The 24,629-nt window shown below is 55.8% G+C and overlaps 10 protein-coding genes and 1 non-coding gene across 14 annotated transcripts; 4 read left to right on the top strand and 7 right to left on the bottom strand.

The window, feature by feature from the left end:
- Positions 1 to 1,120: 1,120 nt before the first annotated feature.
- H310_07261 lies at positions 1,121 to 1,192 on the bottom strand. The gene has a single exon. It is a non-coding gene; the product is annotated as a tRNA-Gly (tRNA).
- A 76-nt stretch (positions 1,193 to 1,268) lies between these two features.
- H310_07260 lies at positions 1,269 to 2,738 on the top strand. 2 transcript variants are annotated; one of them, XM_008872616.1, is made up of 7 exons: positions 1,269 to 1,369; positions 1,424 to 1,457; positions 1,516 to 1,570; positions 1,615 to 1,726; positions 1,775 to 2,338; positions 2,392 to 2,552; positions 2,601 to 2,738. In XM_008872616.1, the coding sequence occupies exons 1-7, from the start codon at positions 1,316 to 1,318 to the stop codon at positions 2,716 to 2,718; spliced, it is 1,098 nt and encodes a 365-aa protein (XP_008870838.1). In that variant the 5' UTR covers positions 1,269 to 1,315; the 3' UTR covers positions 2,719 to 2,738. The 2 variants fall into 2 exon arrangements, with proteins under 2 accessions (XP_008870838.1, XP_008870839.1); XM_008872617.1 differs by having other exon boundaries at positions 1,424 to 1,570.
- H310_07259 lies at positions 2,332 to 4,267 on the bottom strand. 2 transcript variants are annotated; one of them, XM_008872615.1, is made up of 5 exons: positions 4,221 to 4,267; positions 4,083 to 4,172; positions 3,763 to 4,028; positions 3,168 to 3,711; positions 2,332 to 3,110 (listed from the first exon to the last, which is right to left on the bottom strand). In XM_008872615.1, exons 3-5 carry the CDS (start codon positions 4,000 to 4,002, stop codon positions 2,746 to 2,748), a joined length of 1,149 nt encoding a protein of 382 aa, XP_008870837.1. In that variant the 5' UTR covers positions 4,003 to 4,028; positions 4,083 to 4,172; positions 4,221 to 4,267; the 3' UTR covers positions 2,332 to 2,745. The 2 variants fall into 2 exon arrangements, with proteins under 2 accessions (XP_008870837.1, XP_008870836.1); XM_008872614.1 differs by having other exon boundaries at positions 3,763 to 4,017.
- Positions 4,268 to 4,377: 110 nt separating this feature from the next.
- On the top strand, positions 4,378 to 7,773 carry H310_07258 (leucine-tRNA ligase). Its single transcript, XM_008872613.1, has 11 exons — positions 4,378 to 4,607; positions 4,674 to 4,753; positions 4,818 to 4,893; positions 4,943 to 5,160; positions 5,204 to 5,320; positions 5,361 to 5,441; positions 5,492 to 5,671; positions 5,715 to 5,792; positions 5,838 to 6,349; positions 6,503 to 7,068; positions 7,131 to 7,773. The coding sequence occupies exons 1-11, from the start codon at positions 4,406 to 4,408 to the stop codon at positions 7,679 to 7,681; spliced, it is 2,661 nt and encodes an 886-aa protein (XP_008870835.1). The 5' UTR covers positions 4,378 to 4,405; the 3' UTR covers positions 7,682 to 7,773.
- Positions 7,774 to 7,903: 130 nt separating this feature from the next.
- Positions 7,904 to 9,985, top strand: H310_07257 (hypothetical protein). Its single transcript, XM_008872612.1, has one exon. The coding sequence runs from the start codon at positions 7,917 to 7,919 to the stop codon at positions 9,462 to 9,464; it is 1,548 nt and encodes a 515-aa protein (XP_008870834.1). The 5' UTR covers positions 7,904 to 7,916; the 3' UTR covers positions 9,465 to 9,985.
- Positions 9,722 to 11,323, bottom strand: H310_07256 (hypothetical protein). The gene has a single exon (XM_008872611.1). It carries the CDS (start codon positions 11,290 to 11,292, stop codon positions 9,814 to 9,816), a length of 1,479 nt encoding a protein of 492 aa, XP_008870833.1. The 5' UTR covers positions 11,293 to 11,323; the 3' UTR covers positions 9,722 to 9,813.
- Positions 11,324 to 11,806: 483 nt separating this feature from the next.
- Positions 11,807 to 12,330, top strand: H310_07255 (hypothetical protein; the record flags this gene model as incomplete). Its single annotated transcript, XM_008872610.1, has 2 exons — positions 11,807 to 11,860; positions 11,936 to 12,330. The coding sequence occupies 2 exons, from the start codon at positions 11,807 to 11,809 to the stop codon at positions 12,074 to 12,076; spliced, it is 195 nt and encodes a 64-aa protein (XP_008870832.1). The 3' UTR covers positions 12,077 to 12,330.
- On the bottom strand, positions 12,252 to 17,346 carry H310_07254 (hypothetical protein). Its single transcript, XM_008872609.1, has 17 exons — positions 17,181 to 17,346; positions 16,902 to 17,136; positions 16,786 to 16,851; positions 16,637 to 16,734; positions 16,483 to 16,571; positions 16,324 to 16,420; positions 16,132 to 16,267; positions 16,050 to 16,064; positions 15,797 to 15,970; positions 15,295 to 15,740; positions 14,905 to 15,244; positions 14,225 to 14,860; positions 13,901 to 14,164; positions 13,675 to 13,844; positions 13,323 to 13,626; positions 12,930 to 13,253; positions 12,252 to 12,867 (listed from the first exon to the last, which is right to left on the bottom strand). The coding sequence occupies exons 1-17, from the start codon at positions 17,309 to 17,311 to the stop codon at positions 12,343 to 12,345; spliced, it is 4,050 nt and encodes a 1,349-aa protein (XP_008870831.1). The 5' UTR covers positions 17,312 to 17,346; the 3' UTR covers positions 12,252 to 12,342.
- Positions 17,347 to 17,389: 43 nt separating this feature from the next.
- Positions 17,390 to 19,423, bottom strand: H310_07253. 2 transcript variants are annotated; one of them, XM_008872608.1, is made up of 5 exons: positions 18,853 to 19,423; positions 18,432 to 18,805; positions 18,284 to 18,368; positions 18,080 to 18,233; positions 17,390 to 18,022 (listed from the first exon to the last, which is right to left on the bottom strand). In XM_008872608.1, exons 1-5 carry the CDS (start codon positions 19,402 to 19,404, stop codon positions 17,586 to 17,588), a joined length of 1,602 nt encoding a protein of 533 aa, XP_008870830.1. In that variant the 5' UTR covers positions 19,405 to 19,423; the 3' UTR covers positions 17,390 to 17,585. The 2 variants fall into 2 exon arrangements, with proteins under 2 accessions (XP_008870830.1, XP_008870829.1); XM_008872607.1 differs by having other exon boundaries at positions 17,558 to 18,022; positions 18,284 to 18,371.
- Positions 19,424 to 20,144: 721 nt separating this feature from the next.
- H310_07252 (hypothetical protein) lies at positions 20,145 to 21,074 on the bottom strand. Its single transcript, XM_008872606.1, has one exon. It carries the CDS (start codon positions 21,044 to 21,046, stop codon positions 20,207 to 20,209), a length of 840 nt encoding a protein of 279 aa, XP_008870828.1. The 5' UTR covers positions 21,047 to 21,074; the 3' UTR covers positions 20,145 to 20,206.
- A 1,376-nt stretch (positions 21,075 to 22,450) lies between these two features.
- Positions 22,451 to 24,401, bottom strand: H310_07251 (hypothetical protein). Its single transcript, XM_008872605.1, has 9 exons — positions 24,300 to 24,401; positions 24,207 to 24,253; positions 23,855 to 24,142; positions 23,501 to 23,797; positions 23,403 to 23,456; positions 23,284 to 23,339; positions 23,045 to 23,231; positions 22,942 to 22,991; positions 22,451 to 22,831 (listed from the first exon to the last, which is right to left on the bottom strand). The coding sequence occupies exons 1-9, from the start codon at positions 24,364 to 24,366 to the stop codon at positions 22,663 to 22,665; spliced, it is 1,215 nt and encodes a 404-aa protein (XP_008870827.1). The 5' UTR covers positions 24,367 to 24,401; the 3' UTR covers positions 22,451 to 22,662.
- Positions 24,402 to 24,629: the final 228 nt, after the last annotated feature.

Genomic DNA, 24,629 nt, shown 5'->3' with positions numbered 1-24,629 from the left:
GCTTGATTACATCTTCGTTGATGTCGAACTGACGGCATATTTCCACCAGCGATCGACGTTTGATAGCAATGCGTTCCACGGCGACCACATTATGCATTCCACAGTCCTCGCCGACTCTACCTCGGCTCACTCTCCCAAACATTGCTTATCGCGGCTACCACGGGAGCTGCTCAGGGATCCACACATCGTTTATGCCATACAACTCGAAGAGCAATCCCTGCTCGACGAGTTGATCGCCGATCTCACGTGCAACGCTGACGCAAAGTGGTCGGGTAGGCTGCGTCGCTTGAAAACATGCCTGCTCCAATGCCACCACAATCAACTTCAACTTCGCCACGAGTCCCTTCGCATCCTCCAAGTCCGGCGCGACTGAGTGCGGAATTCGTTTGCGCGTGGGCTTGTGTCGGGTCAGGCTGTGAAGGCGGCTGAGAAGCTCTACAAATCGTCGTGTGCCGAGTGTCAGCAGCAAGCCCTCGATACTGGATTCGACCGTCATGCCAGTCAGAACGAAGTTGCCAGTTCTCACTGTCTCCGCAAATCGCAGGCATTGAAGATACGCATTCGTAGTGCTGCGGTTGGCTCGACTGTGACGTTCGATCCGATCGAGGTTTCCTACATTTTCACCGAGTTCTGGAAAGGCATTATGGTCAAGCCCCAGGATCAGTCCCCACCGGACCCACACTAAAACGATGCTCTCGTCAACCACATCACCAAGACTCTCTCGGCGAGCAGCAGGCTGACCTCGACCGCCCGCTCGACGCATCTAAACTAGCATCAGCTCTCAAGACCATGAAACAAGTCGCCTGGCCGCGATGGTTGGCCCGTCAAATTCTTCCTCGTCGCCCCCAACACCTTCGCGGAAATCTTAGTCCGGATTTTCAATTACCAACTCTACACGCGTGGCCGCCTCCTCCTTCAACAATGCCGAAGCCACGAAGAGCTTGGCCAAAGTAGACATGATGGATTCGTACAGTTTAAAAATGACAAACGTCGGCACGAGATCATGCTCGCCCTCCAATGATCTGGCAGTGAATAAACGGCAGATTACGACCACAGCATGGGGCATCATAAGCAGTCCAAGGTCAGGTAGCTCAACAAGATATGCATATCGAAAAAGGGATGCGCCGTCGGGGAATTGAACCCCGACCTTCTCCTTGGAAGGGAGAAATCCTAACCATTAGACTAACGGCGCCGCATATTTTGTATCTGTACATTATACACATAGCTAAGCTTGAATAGTTAAAGCACCTAATCCACTAATTGGTGCACTGGAATTCTGCGCACTTGAGCCACCTGCATTGGATCCTCCATCAAGATGGCTCGCGTGCACAAGCTGCTTGACATGCCGACGCCCTGCTACATTCCCCCGGCAGGACCAAAACATGGTGACTGAGATGGTCTCTTACTTTGTTTCTCTATGTAGACCATTGCGGGGAACATGCCACATCTTACCAAAGGTACACTACGAATGGCAAGTGTACAATGTTGTGGTCCTAGGTGGGAGGCAATGTGTAGACAATTGCGAAAAGCTGTCGGAATTGAAACTTGTGGGGGTAAACTTCGCCGAGCTGTACGAGATTCCATTCGACGCATGTTCGTGACAATGTTCATTAGGTTCTCATCGCTAACGGCGCTGGAGAAATCTGGGGCGAATTTTGCCGACTTTCTCCACTTGCCCAACAACAGTCAAGTCGTGTTTTCTGTCACAGACGTGTTGACCATGCCGGTGCACCTGCTTCCTTGATTGAAGCTCGCGACTAACGACCGGACCTAGATTGCGCGCAACACGGCGACGCATCGAAGTTTGGAATCCACCAACGGCCGCAAGAAGGTCACACCACGCGAGTACATGACTGCAGTCAACACGTACAAGCCATCGAGTTTTATCGCGCTGGCCGACGAAGTGGACGGGACATTTGGAGCCAAACGGCAGCAAAATGCCATGGAAACCTCGCTGTTGTGGCTGGACGAGTGCCTGTCGTTGCGTGAACAAGGCAACCCAAGTCGAATTTTTGGCGTTCTCTGCGGCGGGGACGTTCTCCGCCTTCGCGAAACCAGTGCCGTTGAAACGTGCAAGCGCCCGATTGATGGTGTCGTGATCTCTGGCTTGGGCGGCTGCGAATCCGTTACGTTTCGACACGAAGTGCTCGAGATGTACCGAAAGGTTGTCCCAACTTCGTTACCTCGGCTCCTTCTCAACGTTGGCAACCCGCTTGACGTGGTTACGGCTGTCTCGTCCGGCGTCGACGCGTTCATGTCATCGTACCCGTATATGATATCCAAGTTTGCCTACGCGTTGGTGTTTTGGATTGACGAGAACTCCCCGTCGTTGCATGAGGTACATCTTGTTGGCACGTACTCGATTCCGGTTCCACACGACTCGATCTGCAGGATGTCGGTACCGACACCAAGATTAACCTTCGCGACAAGAAATTCGACCGGGACTTGAGGCCGTTGCTGCCTGGGTGTCCATGCTTTGCGTGCACGCACCACTCCCGCGCGTATATCAACCACTTGCTGAATGTGCACGAAATGCTGGCGAACATTCTCTTGTACGTGTGGAGTTTTTGTTTCTTGTTTTGGGAATGACAAAGGCGTAGGTACATGCACAACTTGCATCATTACTTCGAGTTTTTCGGAGCTATGCGACGCCACATAAAATACGGCACGTTTGAAACGTACCAGAAAGCGTTTGCAGCGAAGTATAATGGCATTTAAGTCTTGCATTTTGTTCATTTGAAAGGATCATTTTCGCCTCGATCGCGTCTCGGTCGACGGAGTGACTTCAGGAGTTTGCTTGTGCTTCTTGAGCGAAGCTTTCATGGTGTCTTTCTTGATTGACGACGAAAGCGTCGCGGTGCCACTGGTTTCGTCGCCGTCGTGGTTGTTGTTACCACCACTCGTTGCGTTCTTTTTCAGCAAAAACTCAATCGAAATACCCCGCAACTTCAGAGCATTGTCGATCAACTGCAGCTTTTCCTCCATGACAATTGTTTCGTCCTTGCACTTGCGCGCCTGCGATTCACAAGCCTCGGCTGCTTCCTCCGCTCTCGAACACATATCTTGGGCATGCTCCGCATTAAGCTGCGCCTCTTTCTTGGCTAGTTCAGCTGCATGGGATGTTTCAAAACACAACTTTGGAATCAACAAAATAATGCGACTGGTACCTTCGCGAACGACCTCCTGGGCCACCTTGAGTTTATCTTGCAGCGACTTGACCGTTTGCAGTAGGTCGACGTTTTCTTCCTTTTCCAAGTGCAATTCTTCTTGTAAGCGGCTAATCAATCCATTTTGTCCTTCTTCGGCTGTTGCTGTTGCATCTCTTGACGCTGCAGCTACATCGGCATCTCTGGATGCGACCACTTCGGATACTTTAGCCTGCCACGTTGCGGTGATCTCTTGGATCGCGTTTTTGTGCGAGGTTTCTTGCTCGCGTAGTCGATCCTCATACTCGTGGGCGATGGAACTTACGCGCTCTCTTGCTTGTGCCAGCTGCTTTTTCAATTGTGCAGTTTGACCTGCTGCCACTTGAAGCTCGTCTTGGCGTTGGGTCAATTGCGCGTTCTCTGTGATGAGCGCTTGCTTTTCTTCCTTCAACTCCTTTGTTACTTTTTGGTATTTCCTCTTGAGTTCGTCCAAGCTCGACTTTGTTTGACGTAGATCTGACAATGTCTTCTTCGCTGTTTCTACCGCCACTGCATGTTCATCGCGCTGTTCCACAAAGTGTCAAGTAGAGAAGCATGGCTGGGTCTCTCAGCCCACCACTGATTGCAGTTCGTGATTAGCCTGCTGTAAGCTTTGGGAAACAGACTGCATGTTGCCATTTATGGTGTCGCATTCGGCTTCTTTTTCTGCAAGGATTTGTTTGAGTTCTTCAATTTCCTTCTCACGTTTGGACAACTTTTTCATAACATCGTCGGAAGGTCGTTTTGCCTCTGGTTTGGATACAACAGGTGCAGTTCTGGCTCGCTCATTGTCCTCCTTTTCTTTCCGCAAGATCATGAGTTCTTTCTTCAGCTGCACATGCACTATATCATAAGCCCCTTCGAAAACGCAACATCCCTCGTATTTGTTGTTCATACCTCGGTGGCTTCCTTCATCGCACGCTTCATGGTACTTTCTGCGGCCTTCCTTGCCTCCACTTCGGAACGTGTGCGGCACTTCACCAGTCGCTACATACCAAAATGTTAAATGAATCCATCTACACTTGCCCCATGTACCTCTACGTCGTCATCTTGCATCATCCGTGGTGTCGCCATGATCGTGCTGAGGAAATTCAAAAATGACCGCGGACTCGCAATGTGATCTAAAAATGGATATGAAGTTCCATTGGATAAAAAGCAGCCAATCAAACATTTTCAAATTCGGGCCACCAATTCCGACTTGAGCACGACTTCGAGCAACGATGATGTTGCTGCGGCGTGCACAGCGTACTTCGGTGGCTGGCCTGGGCCGCCGCACGTTCTCGGCACCGACACCAAAGCCAGCTCGTCTGTCGCAAGAAGTAGACAAGCAATGGCAAGCCATTTGGGACGCCAAGCAGGCCACACCACACGCAACTGACAAGCCCAAATTCTACTGCTTGTCGATGTTTCCATACCCTTCTGGTACGCACGCCTGCATGCAGCAACGTGGTCTCTGCACAGCTAGCTTACGCTACGATATTATTATAGGGCAACTACATATCGGACACGTCCGCGTGTATACGATCAGCGACTGCATATCTCGGTTCAAGCGCATGCAAGGCTACGATGTATGGAACCATGTTCTACGCACTATCTCGATTTTGTGAATCATCTCGGCATGGACTTGTGCAGGTGTTGCACCCCATGGGATGGGACGCGTTTGGTTTGCCAGCAGAAAATGCTGCTATCGAGCGTGGCATTTCTCCAGGTGCGCCACAAGCAGAAATTCTTGAAAAATCCGTGATTGTCTGCTGTAGCTGACTGGACGTTATCCAACATTGCTCAAGCCAAGGCTCAAATGCAAGCGCTCGGTATCCGCTTTGACTGGAGCCAGGAAGTGACGACGTGCCAGCCGGACTACTACAAGTGGACACAATGGCTCTTTCTCCAGTTTCTCGACAAAGGGCTTGCGTACCGAAAAGAGGCGTTAGTAAACTGGGACCCCATCGACCAGACCGTCTTGGCTAACGAACAGGTAAGCATGCATATGTGGCTTCAAAGGATGAACCTGTGTGCAGGTGGACGCACAAGGCCGTTCGTGGCGTTCGGGTGCCGTGGTCGAGCAGCGCTCCCTTAGCCAGTGGTTCCTTGGCATCACAACGTACGCCGACGCGTTGCTGGACGACATCGACTCGGTATTTGGTCCTCGCGGCGATGAATCACATTTTGGCGTAGTTGAAAGCGTGGCCAGAAGCTGTCAAGCGCATGCAAAGCGCATGGATCGGTCGGTCTGTTGGCACCCAAGTCCAGTTCAAGGTACATTGACATCCATTGCATGGACAGAGCTATCATGAATCAACCGCTAGACTGACGTGCTCGATGTCCCGCTGACTGTGTTTACGACCCGAGTGGAAACTCTCTTCGGGGTCTCGTACATTGCGCTCGCCCCCGAGCACGAATCCATACCCAACATTCTCGATCACGTTCCCGCCGCTCAACGCGCTGCTGTAGAAGCGTACGTGGCCCACGTCAAGGCTTTGACCAAGGTGCGAGTCGTGCGAACTTGCCATGGCCTAAAGTTCTTCATAGGATGAGCGAAACAACGGCAGCACGACTGCCGGCGTGCCTCTCGGTCTCTCAGCCGTCCATCCCTTGACTGGACAAGCCGTACGTGATATCGTTGAAGTTTTAGCAAATTTTATGTCGAGACAGGTGCCTCTCTACTTGGCCGAGTACGTCCTCCCTGGTGTGGGGACAGGGGCTGTCATGGGTGTTCCAGCCCACGACGACCGCGACGCAGTGTTTGCATCCCATCACAACCTTCCCATTTCCGTCGTCCTGGCCGACGACGACACCCTTGTCGCGAGTGGAGAGTACTCTGGGCTGACGGCATCGATTGCCAACGACAAACTGACGGCGCATTTGGCTTCGACAAACCAAGGGCGCCGCCACGTGCAGTTCCGTCTGCGCGACTGGCTTGTGTCCCGCCAGCGATATTGGGGCACCCCAGTTCCAGTCATCCATTGTCCGTCCTGCGGCCCCGTGGGGGTGCCACTCCAGGATTTGCCGGTGGAATTGCCAAGTTTGCTTGATCCTTCCATGGACCTCAAGGGCTCTGGTGGTTCCCCTCTCGCTCGTATGGCGCACTGGAAAAATTGCTCGTGTCCTTCGTGCGGCGGTCCGGCCGAGCGCGACACCGACACGCTTGACACGTTCGTCGACAGGTGCGTGACTTCATCTTCTGAATCTCTGGCCGTGCGGCCACTTGCGTTTTGCCGGATGGAAGCACGGTCAAAGGCATGTTCGCATTGCGTCGCACCACAATGGACCGTCTTTTTTCTCGTGAGTTCTAACGCTGGTGGTGGAACATTTTGTAGCTCGTGGTACTATCTTCGATATGGCGACGCGACCAACAAGGCGGCCCCATTCACGCCGACGAACGTGACGAAATGGATGTCGAACGGCGGCGTTGACATGTACATTGGCGGCATCGAACATGCAATCTTGCACTTGCTCTACTCTCGGTTTGTGACCAAATTCTTGGCCGATCACCACGGCGTGCCGACGTCCGAGCCATTCAAGCAGCTCCTGGCCCAAGGAATGGTCCTGGGTCGCACGTACAAGAGTCCGTCGACACTGCGGTTCCTCAAGCCTGACGAGATCGTGGTCGACAAGACGGACGGGAGTGTCCGCGAGGCCTCCACGAACGACGTGGTCGTGACGGCCTGGGAAAAGATGTCCAAGTCCAAGTACAATGGGGTGGACCCTCAAGACATTTGCAAGCAGTACGGCGCAGACGTGGCGCGGCTATTGGTGCTGTTCAAGGCGCCACCATCGCATGAGCTCGAGTGGGACGAAGCGGATTTGTTGGGCCAGTCGCGATGGCTCATGCGCATTTGGGGCCTCGTCCTTGACCACAACCAGGCGACTGTCGCTGGTGGAGGTGAGAGAAAAGTGCTCTCGATCCCACCAACTTGTGATGATGTCATGGCGTCGGATATGTAGAGGCTCCCTCAAACACTTTAGACAACGACCAAGTGGCAGCGCTCCGTGTTGCCCTCCACACAACCATCAAGAAGGTCACGGAAGCGTTGCATGAGACGCAGTCGTTCAATGTCGCGATCGCGGAACTCATGAAGCTGTCGAACCGTCTCGGCAGCTTGACACATCTCCAAGGTTCACAAGATTTTGCCAATGCCCTCGAAGCACTCGTCATCATGCTTGCCCCACTCGCCCCGCACAACGCGTCAGAGCTGTACGCGACGCTTTGCCACGTCGACCCGTCGGTGACATCACCGGATGTGCATGACCAGCCGTGGCCCACGCACGATGAGGCGGTTCTTGCGTCTGCCCAAGTTCAAGTCGTAGTGCAAGTACGAGGCAAGACAAGGGAGACTCTGCTCGTGCCCGCAGATGCAGATGCTGCCACGCTGGAGGCGCTCGCGCTTCAGCAACCCAACGTTGCCAAGCACATGGACGGCAAACCGATCCGCAAGGTGATCTTTGTACCGTCCAAGAAACCTGGCCAGCACTCGCTCCTAAACTTTGTCATCTAAGCGACAGGACATCGCGGTAGAACCATCGATGAGTTGTCTTCGAATGTCTTCATGCGACGGGCTCACGAAGCATGTCGGGAAGTTAGACGTACGCAACAAAATCATCCGCGAATTCCACACACTATTTACAAAACCCAGAATTAGTGAGAATGCGCACCATCGATAGCTCACACTATTTTCGGATGCGCCATTAGTGTGTGGAGGTACAATGAAAGTGCACCCGAACAATTACAACATGCCCCCATCCCCCGAACGGCGACCAACCAGCGAATACGGGACGTGCACAGCGTGCGAGAATGCTGCCGCGCACGACAAGCTCATGCAGCTATCGCAGCCATGGAACCCGTTGCGTCGACCGACATGGCAGTCTGCCGTCGTCACCTCGGTTGGCGCGTTCATTGTGTTTCTTGCCAACCAGCTCACGACGCTTCTCGTCGGATTCTACCCTCTCTATGCAAAGCAATCCCTTGGAGCATCAGAGCTTCAGATATCGGCGTTGTTTTCGATTTACCCCATTTGCATCATGGTGGCATGTCCAGCCGGCTCGTACCTCACCACACGACTCGGCCGCAACGCTGTCATATGCCTTGGTCTGTTTGTCAGTGGACTTTCGACCATTTGGTTCGCCTACTGCACGTCTGTTAACATTCTCGTAGTTCTCCGTGGTATTCAAGGCCTCGGTGCGGGAATGTCCATTGTTGGCAGCGTTTCTATGATCACTGAGCAAGCCACGATGCTCGTCACGACTGCCATTAGCATCACAGAACTGGTCGTGGCGGTGGCATTCGTCACAGCGCCTGCCATTGGAAGCATCCTCGTCGAATGGGGCGGAGTCTCGCTGCCATTTCTCGCGTCTGGCTTGTGCCAACTCGCGTGCCTGATGGTCATCCCGTCGTTGTTTGTCGAGTACGGCTTGCCCGACGGTCTCTTGTTCCAAATCGTCCGCCCTGGTAGCGACCCCAAGGCACCCCTTCGCTTTGCCGACGTCCTTACGTCGACCTCTCTCGTGTGCCTTATGGTGACGACGGTTGTCATGGGTGGCTTTGGCGTTGTCGACCCAACGCTAGGCACACACCTACAACACTCGCTCGGGGCCCATGAGTCCGCCATTGGCATTGGTTTCAGCGTGTCGGCGCTCGTATATGTGGTGGGGGACTACGCGTTTACGTACCTCACGACGCAGTGTGGGTGCAAACCCATCATCCTCGGCGGCCTCACGTGCCTCTCCGCGAGCTTCTTATGCCTTGGCGTGCCATCCTTGGTCGGAATTTATGAGCCAACAACGGCAAAGTGGGGTCTCAATGGAATCGCGCTAGTCCTGTTGGGCTGTGGGTCCGCCCTGGCCATCGCCCCTGGTGTCCCGCTGTCCCTCGCGAGCTTAACGTGCCTTGGGCTCAACCTTGCCGAGGCGCGGCCGTTGCTCATCGGTCTCTTTGGCGGTGCCGTCTACTTTGGCCAGGCAGTTGGCCCGTGGTTCGCTTGGGTACTGTGCCAAGTGGTGCCGCTGGACGAAGGGTCGCCGTTGCCGTGGGTCTTTACTGTATACGGCATCAGTGTTGCGGTCGTGTGGTTGTACGTCTTTACGTGCCTTCCAAGCGGACAGGACATTCATGCACGCGTGTACGAGCGGTCGTTCAGCCTCCAGCGCCAAGTGTCTGAATACGGCCAATTCGTGTCGATCGACGACGACGACGGCGATACTGGTGATGACGACAACAACAACCGCCTCCTCTCGTTTGAAGGCGGGAGTTATGGCTCGATGTCGCCGCAGAAACCATTCTGATGCTTGCTCCGATCGCGTCCCACTTAACGTAGAGAATGTCTTGCTTGGTGTTCCAAAGTCGTCGACGGACGAGCAAGCGCGACAACACGATGCTGCTACCCTGTCGAATGCGCGGTGGCCACCTGGGAGGGTGGCATTCTGCGTGGCGCAGTCATACCACCCCCTTCCATCGATGTAGAGCGTGTTGAACAAGGCCACTGCCAGGACGGTCGCGCAAGGCACAAGCGACGTGATCTCCACAGCACGCATGTGTCGTGGACGGGGGAGCCACTGTCGATCCCGTCGCTCTGCCGGCCAGAAGTCAAGGAGAAGAGCTCATGCTACTTGTAACTTAAACGTATCGAATGCCCTAGACGTCGTTTTCGTCGTCCGACGATATCGTGGCGTGGAGACCGTCCAGCATGTCGTGATACGATCCTTCTAACGTGGCTTCGCTGATGCGGAACATCCCGCGCTGGGACAGACCGACTACGACGAGCAACGGCGACGTGTCGCGGATGGGCTGTACGAACAGCGGCCGGTATTGTGCCCGTTGAGATGTTTGTGCCGATCGTCGCATGTTCGCTTGGTAGCGCTTCTTGGTTAGTTGGACGCATGGCCCGCATACGCGGAGCTCAAATACGTTGTGCAGACCCGCTTCGACTTGCTCGATAGACGAGCAGTCGGCACACACTTGGCCAGCACACAGCCGACACACGACACCGTTGGAAAACTTTCGGCAGTGAATGCACATGTCTCCTAGCACAGCCGTCGCAGGGTGCTGCGGCGCCGAAATTTGAACTTTGTGGCCGAGGCGGCGGCGCAGGACGGCCAGGTCGATCGTGTGGAGAGATTCGCCCAGTTTTTGGAGGAGCACGTGGCTCGGATGGGTGGCTTTCGTGGCCTCATGGGACCCAAAGAACGTCACACGACACACGCCGCCGTTGTGAAAGGACAGCTCTTCAATGTGAAACCCAAACAGGATGCGTGTGTGGCGGGGAATGACCTTGCCTCGATGGAGCTGCCGGTACGACGTCGTGTTGTCGACGGATTTGAACACGCGCACGATCGACGAGTCCGATCGCTTCTGGATGTAGTCCAGAAGCAGCCACTCGGCTTTGGACTTGCGCAAGAAAAAGTTGGACTGGACAAAAGTCGTTTGTTTCACTGCCGCCCCCTCGAATGACTGCTTGATCTTCTTCATGGTGAGGAAAATATCGTCATCTTCTTCATCGCCGTCGTCACCTTCGGCGCCGTTGCTTGGCTGGGCGTTGTCAACATCATGCATAGGCTTCCCGAGCCAGTCCTGAACACGCCTCCGTCGCCGCCGCTCCTTGGTGCATCGCAGATTGGTCGCGGAATCTAACGTTTGCCCAAACACGCGCCACAAGAACACGTTGAACCCGTGTCGAGACGAGGTCGGGTCGATGTCGCCGGCGAGCAGCTCCAACACTTCGTTAAGCCCCGCTTGGATCTCTGTCACTGCATGCACCGAGTACATCTTGGTTGAGGCATCGTACTTGCAATACACGTCTTTGGCTTTCTCTTCCCCTCGACCGTTGGACGCCGAGTACCTCAACCGACGCGACACGTGGCGTGCTCGTCCACACTTGGACAGAAACGCCGTTGCAAACTGTTCGCCGTGCTCGAGCAACTTGGCCGTTGGCAACGTTGCGACATCGTCGGTCAAGATCAACGCTTCTTCCGGCGAGAGAGGCGCCGGTGGGGCGGTCGGCGACGCGTCTGTATTCACCGAGGGCGGGTTCGACATGCCCCTGCTGCTTCCATTTCTCGTGCCTGTCGTGTTCTTCGCAAGAAAGTCCGCGATGCTTCGGCGGCGCGGCCGCATCCAGTTGGCACAACCGACACGCGGATTCAACACTGGAAGTCAGGCACTGCGACAGCGGGCAGATTTCACAAAAAAAGGTGAAAAGATGAACGAATATTGTGACAGCCATAAACATCCGATATCCTTCCCTTAAATCAGTAGTGCCCCTTCTCATGCAATCAATGGCGTCGCCACCAGTGGAAGCTCGGCCAGCCATGCCTTCCCAGTGAAACAAGACTCTTGTAAGCGCTCGGCGTACCGCCACGGTGAGTCAACTTGACTTGTTCATGTGAACCAGATGGACACTGGATTGACGCGCTCACCCTGCCCGAGAGTACTTGAAGGAGGGAATTCCCGGCCAACCCTGATGGGAATTGACCTCCTTTTGTTAGGACTACACGGCATGTGGTGCTGTTTGTGCGAATGCAACTCTGGGACCGACTCCGACTTGGACGTGGCGCTGGCATGACGTCGTTGTTGCAGCGACGCCTTCATCGTTGAAGACGCTGTTGACGTGAGTGCCGTGCGGGTCGTCATGTCGGACCAACAAGCCACCCAACCTGTCTGCCCGGTCTCGAGGGAAGCCCAGGTATGTGGTGTCGTGATGGCCGACGGCGGCTGTTTTGTGCCCGCGCCAGGTGGACTGCATGGGGCATTTGAGTAGGCTGTTTACATCTCCTGCCAACATTTCCGACACCTCGTGCGAGAGTCTCGCGCGGTTGGCGCGGCCGCACTAGACGGCCGCGCATTGCTCGCTGTCCTCTCGCAGCCGCTTGCGACGGACGTGGCCCGTGAAGAACTCTAATGTGCGCCGGCATCTCGACTCGACGTTCGCGTCCACCGACGCCACCAAAACGCACACTTCAAGACATCCAGCCCCCATCGTCCATACACATCTACGTGGGAATGTTCCGCTCCATCTCTTCCCGGCCACTCGCAGCTCCAGCATGATGCCAAGGAACGCCGTGCTCCACACAACATCTGTCGACACCACGTGATACAATTGCTGATATGTGCGAGGCGCTGTCCATCTGCATTCACGATCACGACATGTGTCGATTGTGCTGTTGTTCACTCTGTGGCAGCGACCGCGCCGGCGGCCGATGCCTGTCCCGATGGACTCCCGGTCGGCTTCTTCTTGCCACGGCGTCTCGCTGGTCGCTTCCCGCCCGTTTGATTTTGCACTTCCAAGACAGAACTCGCCTTGATGTCGGCGCGGTCTCGCACCGCTTCTTCGTCGTTTCCGCTGGCATCGCTGTCGTCACTTTCCGGGAACGCGTCCGTATCGTCGGCGGCGGTGCATTCGACCCCAGCAAACCGCTTCGTCGGACTCACAGCCGTTCGCACGCGAAGGTTGTACCGTTGAATTTCCTCCTGGCTTCGCTGTACGGGCGCTTGCGTCTGCGTGATACCTTTTCGCATGCTGTTCTTCTTGCGCAGGGATCCGAGGTTCGTCGAGGTCCCCGACCCCCCTTCTTCCCCGATCAAGCTGCGCACGCTGTGCTCGGCAGCGTCCGCCAGCATGATCGAGTCCATCCCCTGCGACGCCTTCACCCCAAGCATCACAGCCAAGTGCAGTAAACCCAAGTGGAGGTTCTACAAAGCGAGTCAGGTCATGATGCAAAGCCTACCGCCGGTTGAACGTCGACAACACGCACCTCGGACAAAGCTTTGAGTCGGATGGCGCGCTGCTTTTTCTGGTGCAAAATCGCTGTCGCATCGGCCAGCTGCAGCTCGACTTGCTTGATGTTGTGGTGTTTCGACCCACCGTCGTTCATCGCGGTGGTGTCGCTGGCCGATCCCGACGTCGAGGGCTTCCCGTTCCCAGTACTTGGTGGTGGTGCTTTCCCAGGCTTGACCGTGGTTTGCCCGAGTTTGAGGTTCTGCAACTCGTGTCGTAGTGCCTCGAGCTCCTGGCGGCATGCGGCCACGCGCTCTTCGCCTGCTTTTTGTTCCATGTCGAGCTGATCCGCATGCTCAAACTACGGACGCACAACCCAATATCCGTTGGCATGTCCATCGACCTCTGGGTAGGCAGCAGCTCGCTGTACCTGATCGTGCCAGCGGAGCAGGACTTGATCGACTTCGTTAATCCCAACGTGACGCAGCACGCCGAGGAGCCCGTCGTCCATGAACTGGCTGCCCTTGTACACCTTGAGGTCCTGGAGATTCTTCACGCGCATGCTATTCGCTTCTTGCTTGTGCTCGACCTTCTCCTTGAGGCGGACGACCATGGCTTCCTCCTGCGCCGAGCTCAAGTCGCCCTCCGCTTGCTTCTTCATTTCTTTGGATCGTATGCGAAACTTTGTCTCCCATTCCATCTGGCGCAGGTGTTGGAGCTGCCGCCATCGCAGCCTACGAAGCCACCATCACGATACGATCGTTGTGCATACGAGAAGGCACCGGCTCAACGCGACTTGATGGATCTGGAGCTTTTCTTCGATGGCGGTCGTGAGTTTGGGAATCTCGATGGCCGCGAGGCGCCGCTCGTACCCAATCACTTGGGCCTTTTGCTGCAGATCCGTGATGTCTTGCTTCATCTTGCGCACGTTCATTTCCGACGACTCGATGATCTACCAAACAAAACACATCAAGTGAATGGCTCAGATTCGACGGCTCTGAGCCGTACGTTCGGGTCGCGAGCCGGGTTGGTCTCGCATTGCCGTAAAATGGACTTGTAGTAGTCGCTCTTCTGGCGACCGTGCGTGGAATCCAACATCGTGATGCGGATTTGCTCGAGCAACTCATCCCGCAAGCGCGAGTTCTGGTTCTGGTGCGACGTGTTGGCCTTGGCATCGTTCACTTTTGACTCGAGCGTGACCAACGCATCCTGGCGCTCTTTCGAGATGAACTTGAGCTTGTCGTAGCGGGCACGGAGGTCTCTCAATTGGTCCTATTCGTTCACACGAAGCGTGAGCTCCCGTCGTGAGCTAGCATGTCCATTGTGGCACACCCGCAGCGCCGGAATCGACAACGAAATGTCACCCGCCGCATCTCCAAATTCAAACGCCCCCGACACCTCTGGGTTGAGTAACTCCAACACGTGCTGCGAGTTCTTCTTGGGCGAGTGGCGCGCGATGACGCGCTTTCGATCGCCCACGACCGCGCCGACCGACTTGGGGAGAATCGAGTGGTTGAATTTGTACGAGCTGCCACTGGTGGTGCTCGTGGCTGCATGTGGAGACGACGACGTCGCGGCGGGAGTTGTGCTGCAGCTCTTGTCCTTCTTGTCCGGCGGCGAAGACGATGACGAGACACTGCCGCCGCCGTCTAGCTCGCCAACGCCCGACCACGCCGCCAGTGCCTCCGACGTAAACTTCTTGAGAAACAAGTTCTCGAACGAGACAGCAATGAGCGGGAACTGCGTCCAGAGCCACCGCCGGACAAAATACCCGTCGTCAGGATGAGGGCACAGGTAGTCGACAATTCCTTGGATCTGCTTCGACTCGACGTCCGTCAAGTGCGACAGGGAAAACGTCCCCTGGCTGTTGATGAATTCCTTGAGCTGGGGCGGATCCGGGCGGTGCATGTGGATATCAGGCTTGACCTTGACGTCGCTCCGCTGCCACGACCGCAAAAACTCGGTAATCTACAGCCGACATGACGTGGCGCTTGGAACGGGTGACGACCAACCGTGAGAAACAGCGACAGGAGCTGCTCCGTCGACGGGCCTTCCACTTCGATGTACTCGTCCAGCGATCGAATGTAGTCGTCGACAGGGTCGTGGGTGCTAAAATACGACCGCAGCGTCTTCCAGTACGCGAGAAAGTCCTGTCGGTTGCGCTCGTGCCACCACAGCTGAAACATTTTCATCTCGACGAGGCAGCTCTGAAGCTGCGACCACATCCCACAGCACTCGAGTTGCACGGGCAGCTCGTCGATGCGCCGTTGACACGTTGGCATCTTTTCACAGTACGACGCGATCGCTTTGTGGTACCCGTGGCGAAGTCCGTCGTCGTGGAGGAATCCATACCTTTGTAGCAATCATGCCTCGATCCGTGGTCAGAATGAAGAAGAGCTTACCGCACCAAGAGACGAAGCTGGTTGTGCGAGATGTCGTAGAGCACTGAATCGCTATCCTTGCGATGGATGGCCATGAGGTGGGGCATGAGGAGCTGCAGAAGAAGCGTTCGGATGGGCCGCGGGGCGGCGTCCTCGAGGAGGTGATGGAAATCTTTCTCGGACAGCCCGAATCGAGACACGGTGAAGAGCGACAGCGCGTGGCGAGCCAAGAGCGCCCGGCGCTCCATTTGGACGTTGATCCGATTCATTTCGTCGTCCTCCGGACTCAACTGCGACGCCATCTGGGTCATGTGCTCGGACTCACGTCGACTATTGCGCTTGCGGCTGTCGGGTCGGTCGAGTTGTGGCGACGAATCCGATGCTGCAGGCGCGGGTTTTCGTGTGAGGTGGTCCACAGCTTCGACCAAGTCCGTGAGTAGAATGGCCTTCCATTGCTGCAGCACCAACTACAAACTTTGATGCGACTGCAACCTGGATTCCATGAACAACCAACGCAGCGCACCTCGTACAGCGATGGAAAGTCGCTGGCGTGCACGATGACCGATTGAAAGTGGTCCGACAGGTGATGGTGGTGGCCCTGGTCGAACATGGTCAAGACCAGCCGGAGATAGAGGGGGCAGCTGCTGCCTTTGCAGTCCAGGATATCTTGCACTGTGTCGTCGTCCATCGGGGTGTTCTACGGGCACGGGAGATCGTGTAAGCTAGAGCGTGCATGGGTGGACGGGAGTTCTGCGTGAGCAAGGGACGGATCGTACTCGAGCGCAATGTTCCTATGATGGTCATCCACCCAGGATAAGGAACTAGGCTGCACGAGCACGTGGCCATGCCATGACATACATGAATGATCTTGGCGCACATGCGCTCGTCCAGCGGCTCAACAACGAGGAACCCCGCATTGCGCCGCCGCAGTTCCTTGACGCAGTGCGTGTCGGACGAGTCCGGAGGCAACGTCGCGTCGTAGAGCAGGTCGTCGCTGGCGACGAGTGGAATTTTTACATTTGCGTGGAAACGGGGGGGTGGTGCACTTACTCGGCATCGTATGTAAAGTCTTTTCGTTCAATCCATCGCGAACTGGCCAGTTGTGTGGTCTTGGGCGGCCTGGTGGCCGACAGCAGAAGCCGCACGCCTACAATGTCCAACAAGATGGATCGGGGGCGCCATTCAATCAATAGACCAAGGGCAGGATACCAGGAGGCAATGTGTTTGGTAGCCAAGACAAGCTCTCGCTGCCATCTTCCGTCCGCAGATTGTCGACTCCGTCCAGTACAATGATGATGCTATCGAGCGCACGATGATCTCATGAGCGTGGCCAACGATCCATCGCGTGAAATGAACGCCGTACTTTTTACGCTTGCCGTTCTGCGTCGTCGTGCGGTTCGCCGCGTCCAAGCACCGCGCCAAGGAGAACTTGAGCTTCTCTTCTTCGTGTTCATGGGGAAGCTGGCAAGTCGCGATTGTTACGACTTTGCTGGGAACACTTGTCGTCCTTACCTCAAAGTCGCGCAGCGAGAACGCCGTCTTCAGGTGGTCCATCAATCGAAACAGAAACACGGATAGCTACCCAACACAATGACGCCACCACCACCATACGCGTAATGGACGTCTACCTTGACGCTTTCATAGGAGCAGCCACAGTAATGCTGAAAGATTACTTCGGGACTCGGCTGGGGCTTCCGCAGTCGCTGGTGTACCCAATTCACGAGCAGCGCCGACTTGCCGCTCGCGGGATGACCCAACACGACCATCAGCGGCGACGATCCGTTTTCAAGCTCGAATCGGCAATGTCCGTCAAGAACATGCATGTATGGCGGGGTCTCGACGTACACAAAGCCTTCCATGCGACTGGGGTCACGTGAGTGGACATGAAATCGAGCAAATCGACTCACCTTCTGGCAAATGCTTCATGGCCACCACTCTCTCGCGTCAGTGTAGCGCTCTCCACACGCTGTGTATCCTCGCCAGACTGAAGCTCCTTCGGTAAAGTGATCGCGTCCGAGTTGACCGACGCCGACACCATTGCCGACCCAAGTGACTTGACGTGACCTTTCGCGCCAGTTACACCTTGGACGGCTACTATAGTACTACTAGGTGGATACAAGTTGAACCAAGGGTAGTAGTAGTACTTCTACTAAAGACAATTTCACACGCCTGAGATGTCCCTCGCACTGCGTCGTCAGGCTGCGAAGGCAGCATAGCACGAGGCTGCTGTCGCGTAGGCGGCAACGTGCTCCGTCCCTGCAAGTCCCGCGCGAATGGCGCAAGCTTCGCAATAGGTTGCTCCTTCACGTAAATTATTCGACCACCTCCTCGAATCGGTCGCTATCCCGTTCAAAGGTGAATTCAGACGGGCGCTGGTGGTGATGGTGTGGCTGCTGCACACACATCTCTTGCTCCGTGTGGCCATGCCAACTGGCCCGCATCGCAGACAAGATGCTTTCTTGAATTGCAATCGATTTGCGCATTTCTTGAAACACGTCGCAGTCGCTTTCTTTGACAGGCAACGTGGTGACCGGCGCCGGCAGCGACCCTGGCCTTGGATGCGCCGCGTGTCCATGGTGAGCGTGGTGGGCATGGGGTGGCAGCTTGACTGCATCCTTGTCGAGTGGTGCATGCAATGGGGCATGGTGGTGGTGATGTTGATCTGCCTCGGCATGACCTGTCGCGTGGATTCCCAGGGCAGCTTCCCACGCATCGTCGTCGACTTCCGGCGTTTTCACTTTCACAAAGTCTATCGCAATATCAGGTGAGCGGAATAGATGGCCCTTTGCAAGATGGCATGGCCCACCAGAGAAAGTCTCTTTGCTGCGATGAACACAAGCAAGACAAACAACGTCGTTGCGGGGCGTCATGGCCGTCAAGTGCAGCAGATCGAAAGGGACGGGGTCGGGCGAAGCCTGAATCGAATACACCACGCGCAAGTGGCAGTTGGAGCACATCGTCTGGCACACACATCCGCGCGTGAGATGCCATGGACAACAGGACGACGTACCATGCTGCATTGCGAACAGCAGAATCGCTTTCCGTGAAAAAGAGTGAACTTCCGCCGGCAGCATTGGCAATACGTCCGCAAGTTGCTGCTACGCATACCAACCAGAACGATGGGTGCTTCCAACTCGTCGCAAGGGTCGATTGCGCACCTGTGGCCAAAATTTGTTGGTCGATGATAAGATTCCCGAGTGATGGGAAGCGATCGCGCGAGATCCGACACGGAGCCACGGCCGTTCCCCATCGTTCCCGCCGCGGACAGCAACCGGCGAATATACGACAACGATGTGAGTTTTTCGTACACGCGCCAGAAACTCAGTGCCGACTGGTCACCGAGAATCTTGGGCGCCGATCCTTGCATGTCGTGGAAGGTTTTCGCCACGACTTGGATCTTGCCATTGGGCGCAGGCATGAACAGCCACACATCGCGGAGGACGGCGCGGTGATGGTCTTTGACGAGTGGGAGGTAATTGTCGATCGAGTACACGACTCTGGCAAGGGTATTGTCTTCGCGAAGGGTGAGGTACTGCGCCGACGTGAGATTCCGCGCGGCACACCGAATGTTGGACGTACCTCCAAGTAGACAGCTTCCCGTGGATGGAGCCCAAACTGACTGGCCGGCATGCGAATTTTGATGTATTTGACGCCACAATAAGCTGGAAGGTGCGGGTCCAAAGACAGCGGGGCCATGTCCGAAAGAGTCTGGAGTACGTGGGACGTGACATACTCCTTTTCCAGGAGCAGCGAATGCATGATCTGGTCGTCGACGGATGTTGTGGCGAACAAAGCTGTGTGGAGTTCATCGATCGTGGTGTTGAGGTACCCAACGGTGAGAAAAGTATACAAGGACGAGGCGCTGGCATGCGAGCTAGAGTCGCCACCTTGCGATGAAGCAGTTTGGTGACTGTTCCTGATCATGTTGGCGTTGCCGAGGGTTGGAGTGCTGCGATGGCGAAAAACTTGCATGTTGCGCTTGTTCACGGTAAGTTTCCACCCCCCATGGTCGTGGCGTGCATCCTCCATCCAATCTTTGCGGTGGTCAATGGCGTCCTGCACCATGGACACCGCCACATCGATGTACTCTCGGCACTTCATCGCTTCGGTGCCTCCGCCGACGATTGGCATGTCGCTTTCTCCACGGACGTAACAAACCTGTGCGTGGGGAAGGGCTAGAGTTTTACCGGAGAGTGTGCTGTGTCCACTCTCACGCCATCATACAAATGGAAAGATAAAATTGCCATCGTGGAGAGTCCAAGTTTCGAATTGGGGGGTTTTGTCCCAATGGAAACCATCACGGATTCGATGAGAGCGCCGCCGGCCTGTCGGCCCATGGGTTCGCCCGACTACGCAGATGGATCGCGCATGAGTACTGACCAACGACGATCCCACATGAATAGATGCTGCGCGAGAAGCGACTTGTCCCAGTGAAGTTGTATCGTGTGAAGTGGCCCCCGCCCCTGCTTCACGTTGCCCGACCACATGGAAACCCCTGCCACGATGTGGACGTGAAAGACAGTGCTGTAGCTGGGGCACCATGAGGCGACCGTCGTGAAATTACACACGCGCAACTCATTCTATGGCAGGTCGGTGGTGCGCCACACTGCTTCCGCACCCACGCAATGCTTCATGGTGGTGTGCGGGCCAACTGAATTGACATATGCGTCCCACATGGGGGGTAGACATGCTCGACGAAGCGGCGATGGAGCCGCACCACAGAGTTCGCACCATCAAGTAAGGGTGTGACTCGCACGGCACTGTTGTACTCGGTATGCCGGCCTTCACAATGCAGCCACGAATCTGTGTCGCTATGTTGACCGCCCCTGGCACTGCGACTCTCTTGGAAACTTCCACACCAACACACAATAGACGGGACACTCTGCCATTTGAGTGCTGCAATTGTACAGTTCTAACTAACCATATGCTTCCTCTACTGCTTGGTGGTGTGGGTGATGCAAAACCCCCCTCGTCGGGCGGCGTGGTTGCATCCTTCCAGGCTGCAGCGCTTTCCTCCTCCGTGAGTGTAGCACACGCCTTTGCCTTGGGCTGTCTTGACGCAGCCATCGACGGAGCACTTGCGGCCGCCACCATGCCCAACGCACAGACCGCTCTTGTGGGCACATTTTCCACACCCTTCAACCTTACACAAGTGCCGTCCTCCGTGCTCCTTGCACACGCCCTTTCGCTTGGCGATGCGGGGACAGTTCTCGAAGCGGCAGCGGCTACCTCCGCCATGAGACTTGCAGTACCCTCCGCTCTGAGCCGTTGTGTCGCACCCGTCGTCCAGGCACTTCTTGCCACCGCCATGAGAAATGCAAAATCCACCTGCGAGACCGTACTTGGAGCAGCCTAAGTGTTTGCATCGGCGGTTGGCATATTTGGGGCGGTCGACCGCAGACAACGCCGGGGACACTGGGTGGATGGGTTGGCGCGGGGTGGCGGCAGACGATGTGATCAAGCGGAAGTGACCGAGGCAAAGCTTGTTGATCTTGGCAAACTTGTCGCAGTTGTCATACACACAAGGGGACGCATCCAAAGTTGGCTTGGGACTACCCACGACCGTGAGGAAGGGGTTGAACGGCGCAAGGCAGTCGACAATAGGTGTAGAAGGCGGCAGGCGCTTGACGACGTGGTTTGGTGGTGTGCTGCAGGTGAGGAACCGTCCAAAGCTGGGCAGGCTAGCCAAGGATCCACGCGTGGACTGCTTGGTAGGGCTCATGGCGCGCGGCGCATGGTACATAGGGGTCGAAAAGTTGGTCGGGGTGCTCATCGTCGCTTTACCTCGAGGATGGAAATGTGATAGTGAGCTGAGGGGATGCTGCCCAAACAAGGCCCAACAGCCGGCAATCGATGAACAGTTCCCGCAAGTTCCGTGCTAGCAATGCCGTCTAGGCAAATGTATCGATGGTCTGGATAGTTCATCGTAGGTAGCAGCGAGGCAAACAGGCACACTGGGTCGGGCCCCTCTGCATCCGCCTGGCCCACGCGTGAGACGCGTTTGCCAACGTCCAGCTGGAATGGGGTAATGTGCCGTTCGGTCAAAATAGCACTATCATCATCATCAGGCACCGCTGTTTCTTCTGTCGTTCTCCATCCGACGAACCAGCGATTCTACGTCGAGAACTCTTCGACGTGCTCGACAAACTTTCGCGCTCCACGGTGACGGACAGCGCTCCCCGCTCTGCGAGCCGTCCCATGTTCTGCTCAACTGCAGCTCGACTAGACAATTCTCGACAAGATAGTTTGGTAGTAGCTCAACGTTGCTATGTTGTCACGATAATCTACCAGTCGTACCGTACCATCGCACCCTCTCCAATATCACACCAATGCTGTTTTGTTCATTATATAGAACCAAGAGAATATTTTGTTTGCCATGTTCAGCATCCGAATTGTCTAATCAAGTGAAAGCATACATTCAGCTTTTATGAGAATGCGTTCGATCAGATTTCTGCATCGGTGCGTGGTTCGTGGGCGCAAATTCGTCATGTGCGCTATTTTGATTTGTACTGTAGCAGCAGGATGTCGGTGGCGACGGTTGACTACCGCAACTCGGGCAGGCGGCTGTCCTACCCAAAGGTTTGTTGTCCGGGCCCCATTCAAGCCATTCTTCGCACGCCCTGCACGTCGAGCGAGCTGATGGGTGCGCAGGCAGCACCCCCCTGACTTCGCCCCCGTCCAGCACGTCCGCTTCGAACCTGGCATGCCCGCATCCAGAATCAGGGGGGATCATTGGTAGCGCATGGATCATTGGTAGCGCATCGGTTTGTTGTCCCAAAGGTCGTGGTATCGATCCCCGGCTTCCAGGGGGTTTCTCAGCCACGACATGCTTCGCTCCCCTCTGCGGAATCCGGACGTCGAGTGCACCGTACGAAGGCAAGGACGGCAAACCGCCCCAGATCCAGCTGGTGCGACAAAATCGGCGTCGCGGATCTACTGCCGCGGTGAAACACGCTTACGCGGCCTCAACGGTGAGTACTTGACAAAAGTATAGTCCCGCCTCATTTCCCCGCTTCCGGAATCACATGGCGGTAAAGGTGGCCGTCGGTGGACAGGACCCCCCGTTTGCCCTCTCGCACCTTTCGACATTGCACAAAACGGACAACTTCCGTGTGTTGCGATGGAGACTTCCGAGAATCCCCACGTCTCGCAGGAGTGTGCAACACTGAGCACACACGTGAGCAACGCCGTGCGTTTGCTGGATTTTGCGATTTTTGACTTGAAGAAACGATGCATGGGGGGGGAAGGCGAAACGACCCCATGCTACAATACTGCTTCATGCACAGGTAGTGATGCTTCATATGAAAGGCGGGCTCAGTGCTCGAGAGGATGAAGGAAAACTCGTGGGGGAGCGCGGGGGGTACGAATCGGGACCATGTTGTGGCACGATCACGCGGCAAAAGTCATGTCGGGATGGACGGGCCGCGACTCGTACTTAGCGCGGCAGACTGGACACAAGTGCACTTCGTAAATGTTGAACGTTTCGAAAGCGTGGAGACAGTCGGCATGCAAAACGTGGCTGCAGCTGAGCAACGCGATCGGTTTGGTCGTGAAGCAGCTACAACGACACCGCTGTGATGCTTCACACCAAGCAGACGAAGCCCCATGGATGCACGCATAGGTGGAAGCATTTTCGCCGTTCCAAGTGCAGGCACGGACACAACGTACTCGATCGAGTTGTAGCAGATGGGGCACTCCTTCTCATCGCGCACTAACGCCTACGCATCCCGTCCGTGTGAGTCACTCGTGTGACGCGTGAAAATTCCCCGACCTTTCGCAGTGTATCGTTCCACTTGTCCTGGGTCATCAAGTTCCCGGCGGCGGCGCCGTTCCCCTGGTCCGGGCGGAACACGTGTCGGCTTAGGGTCAACGACTTATCAAACGAGGCGAGGAGTGCATCGATTGAATCTTCTCGCGCCTCGATGGCACAAACAATGCGGTCGCTGAGGTTGGATATCCTAGACTCGATCGTCTCAAGCCTTTCTGGGGGGACAACGGGGCGAGTTTTACTTGGACGCATAGAACGCTTGTCGCCGAGTTGGGCTTCCGAGCCCAGCCTTGAAATACTAACCACCGCCCCTCGTCAGATACGTGTCAGGCCTCAAAACATGTCAATGCGGGAGACGAACCTGTCGCAACAGCGACGGGAATCGACGCCGCGCGATGAAGCCCCGCACGAAAGACTAGGCCAGAATACCGATGGGGGGGCGACGACTCGTCGACGTACCTGAATCTTTATCGTACACTGGATCCGAAACGATTGCTCACCCTGCTTCGTGTGACGCTTTTGATAGTTTTGCTTGCGACAGAGCGGACACACGCGCTGGTTTGTGCGCAAAAACCGCTCGAAGCTCGCGAGGCAATTCTGGTGAAACATGTGCGTGCAGCTCAAGATAACTTTGGGGGCAAGGCCAAATGGTTCCCTGCAAATGGAGCACGGATGAACTGTATCTCCTCTTTCCTCGGCTTTGGCTTCGCAGTCCTCCCACTGGTTCTGGCTTAGCTTTGGAGGCGGGGCTTGGACCTACGACGATCGACTGACAGTGAGTGGGCCACGGTGCTGCTTGATGGTTGTCAGTACCAAGCCCTTCTTTTGGGCCAACGTGAGCTTGTGGCGGCGGTTGTTGGGCTTGAACGATCCGCAGGCCGAGCATCGAGCGTCCATCTCTTCCGAATTTTCAAACGTGCAAGATTCGCACACCCACACGTTGCGGTACCCGGTGCCGGCCGCCGGCAATGGCATGTGTTGAGGAAGAGGACTGGCTTTCGTTGCGGACAAAATCGGCGTTGCTTGGTGGGGGGGTGCTTTGGGCTTCCCCAACTTTACCCTGGGGGGCATGGCAATGTTTAAGCTTCGCACGAGATGGTCCTACACGCGCCCGAGGTTCTCCTGAGCAAGCCCTTGACGGGTATGTCATCCAACGACAACATACTTGCAGTGCCGCTGCGTTGACCAGACAGGACGAAACATCGTGACCAGCTACACCCACGTTTGCCACACGTTCAACCATAATCATCATGTGTACCAGCCACAAGGCGCTTGGCAGCGGGCCGCGGCTTTGCCCGTGGCATGAACGTTGGCGGTTTCACCATCGGTTACTCGTCTACCTGGCCACCGCATCGTGCACGTTGCCCGCGCAGAGGAACAATTGTGATGTTGCCATGTAGAGGCTGGCATGGCGACGACGCATTACTGCAGGGTGTCGATATGGTGGTAGTTGTGGAGCGAGAGCGCACATCGTTCTCAGATGAACCTTCGTGTCGTGCCTTGCCGCCGACGACCTCCTGTGGTTCGTTTCGCAGTTCAAAACGGCCTCTGCATCGATGAAACGCGCAAGATTGGAAACAACAACGGC

The sequence above is a fragment of the Aphanomyces invadans genome, assembly GCF_000520115.1.
Source record: "Aphanomyces invadans strain NJM9701 unplaced genomic scaffold supercont1.13, whole genome shotgun sequence".
Lineage (NCBI taxonomy): Eukaryota > Oomycota > Saprolegniomycetes > Saprolegniales > Verrucalvaceae > Aphanomyces > Aphanomyces invadans.
Note: the sequence above shows the minus strand (reverse complement) of the source record. Positions and strands in the feature narration are given on the sequence as shown.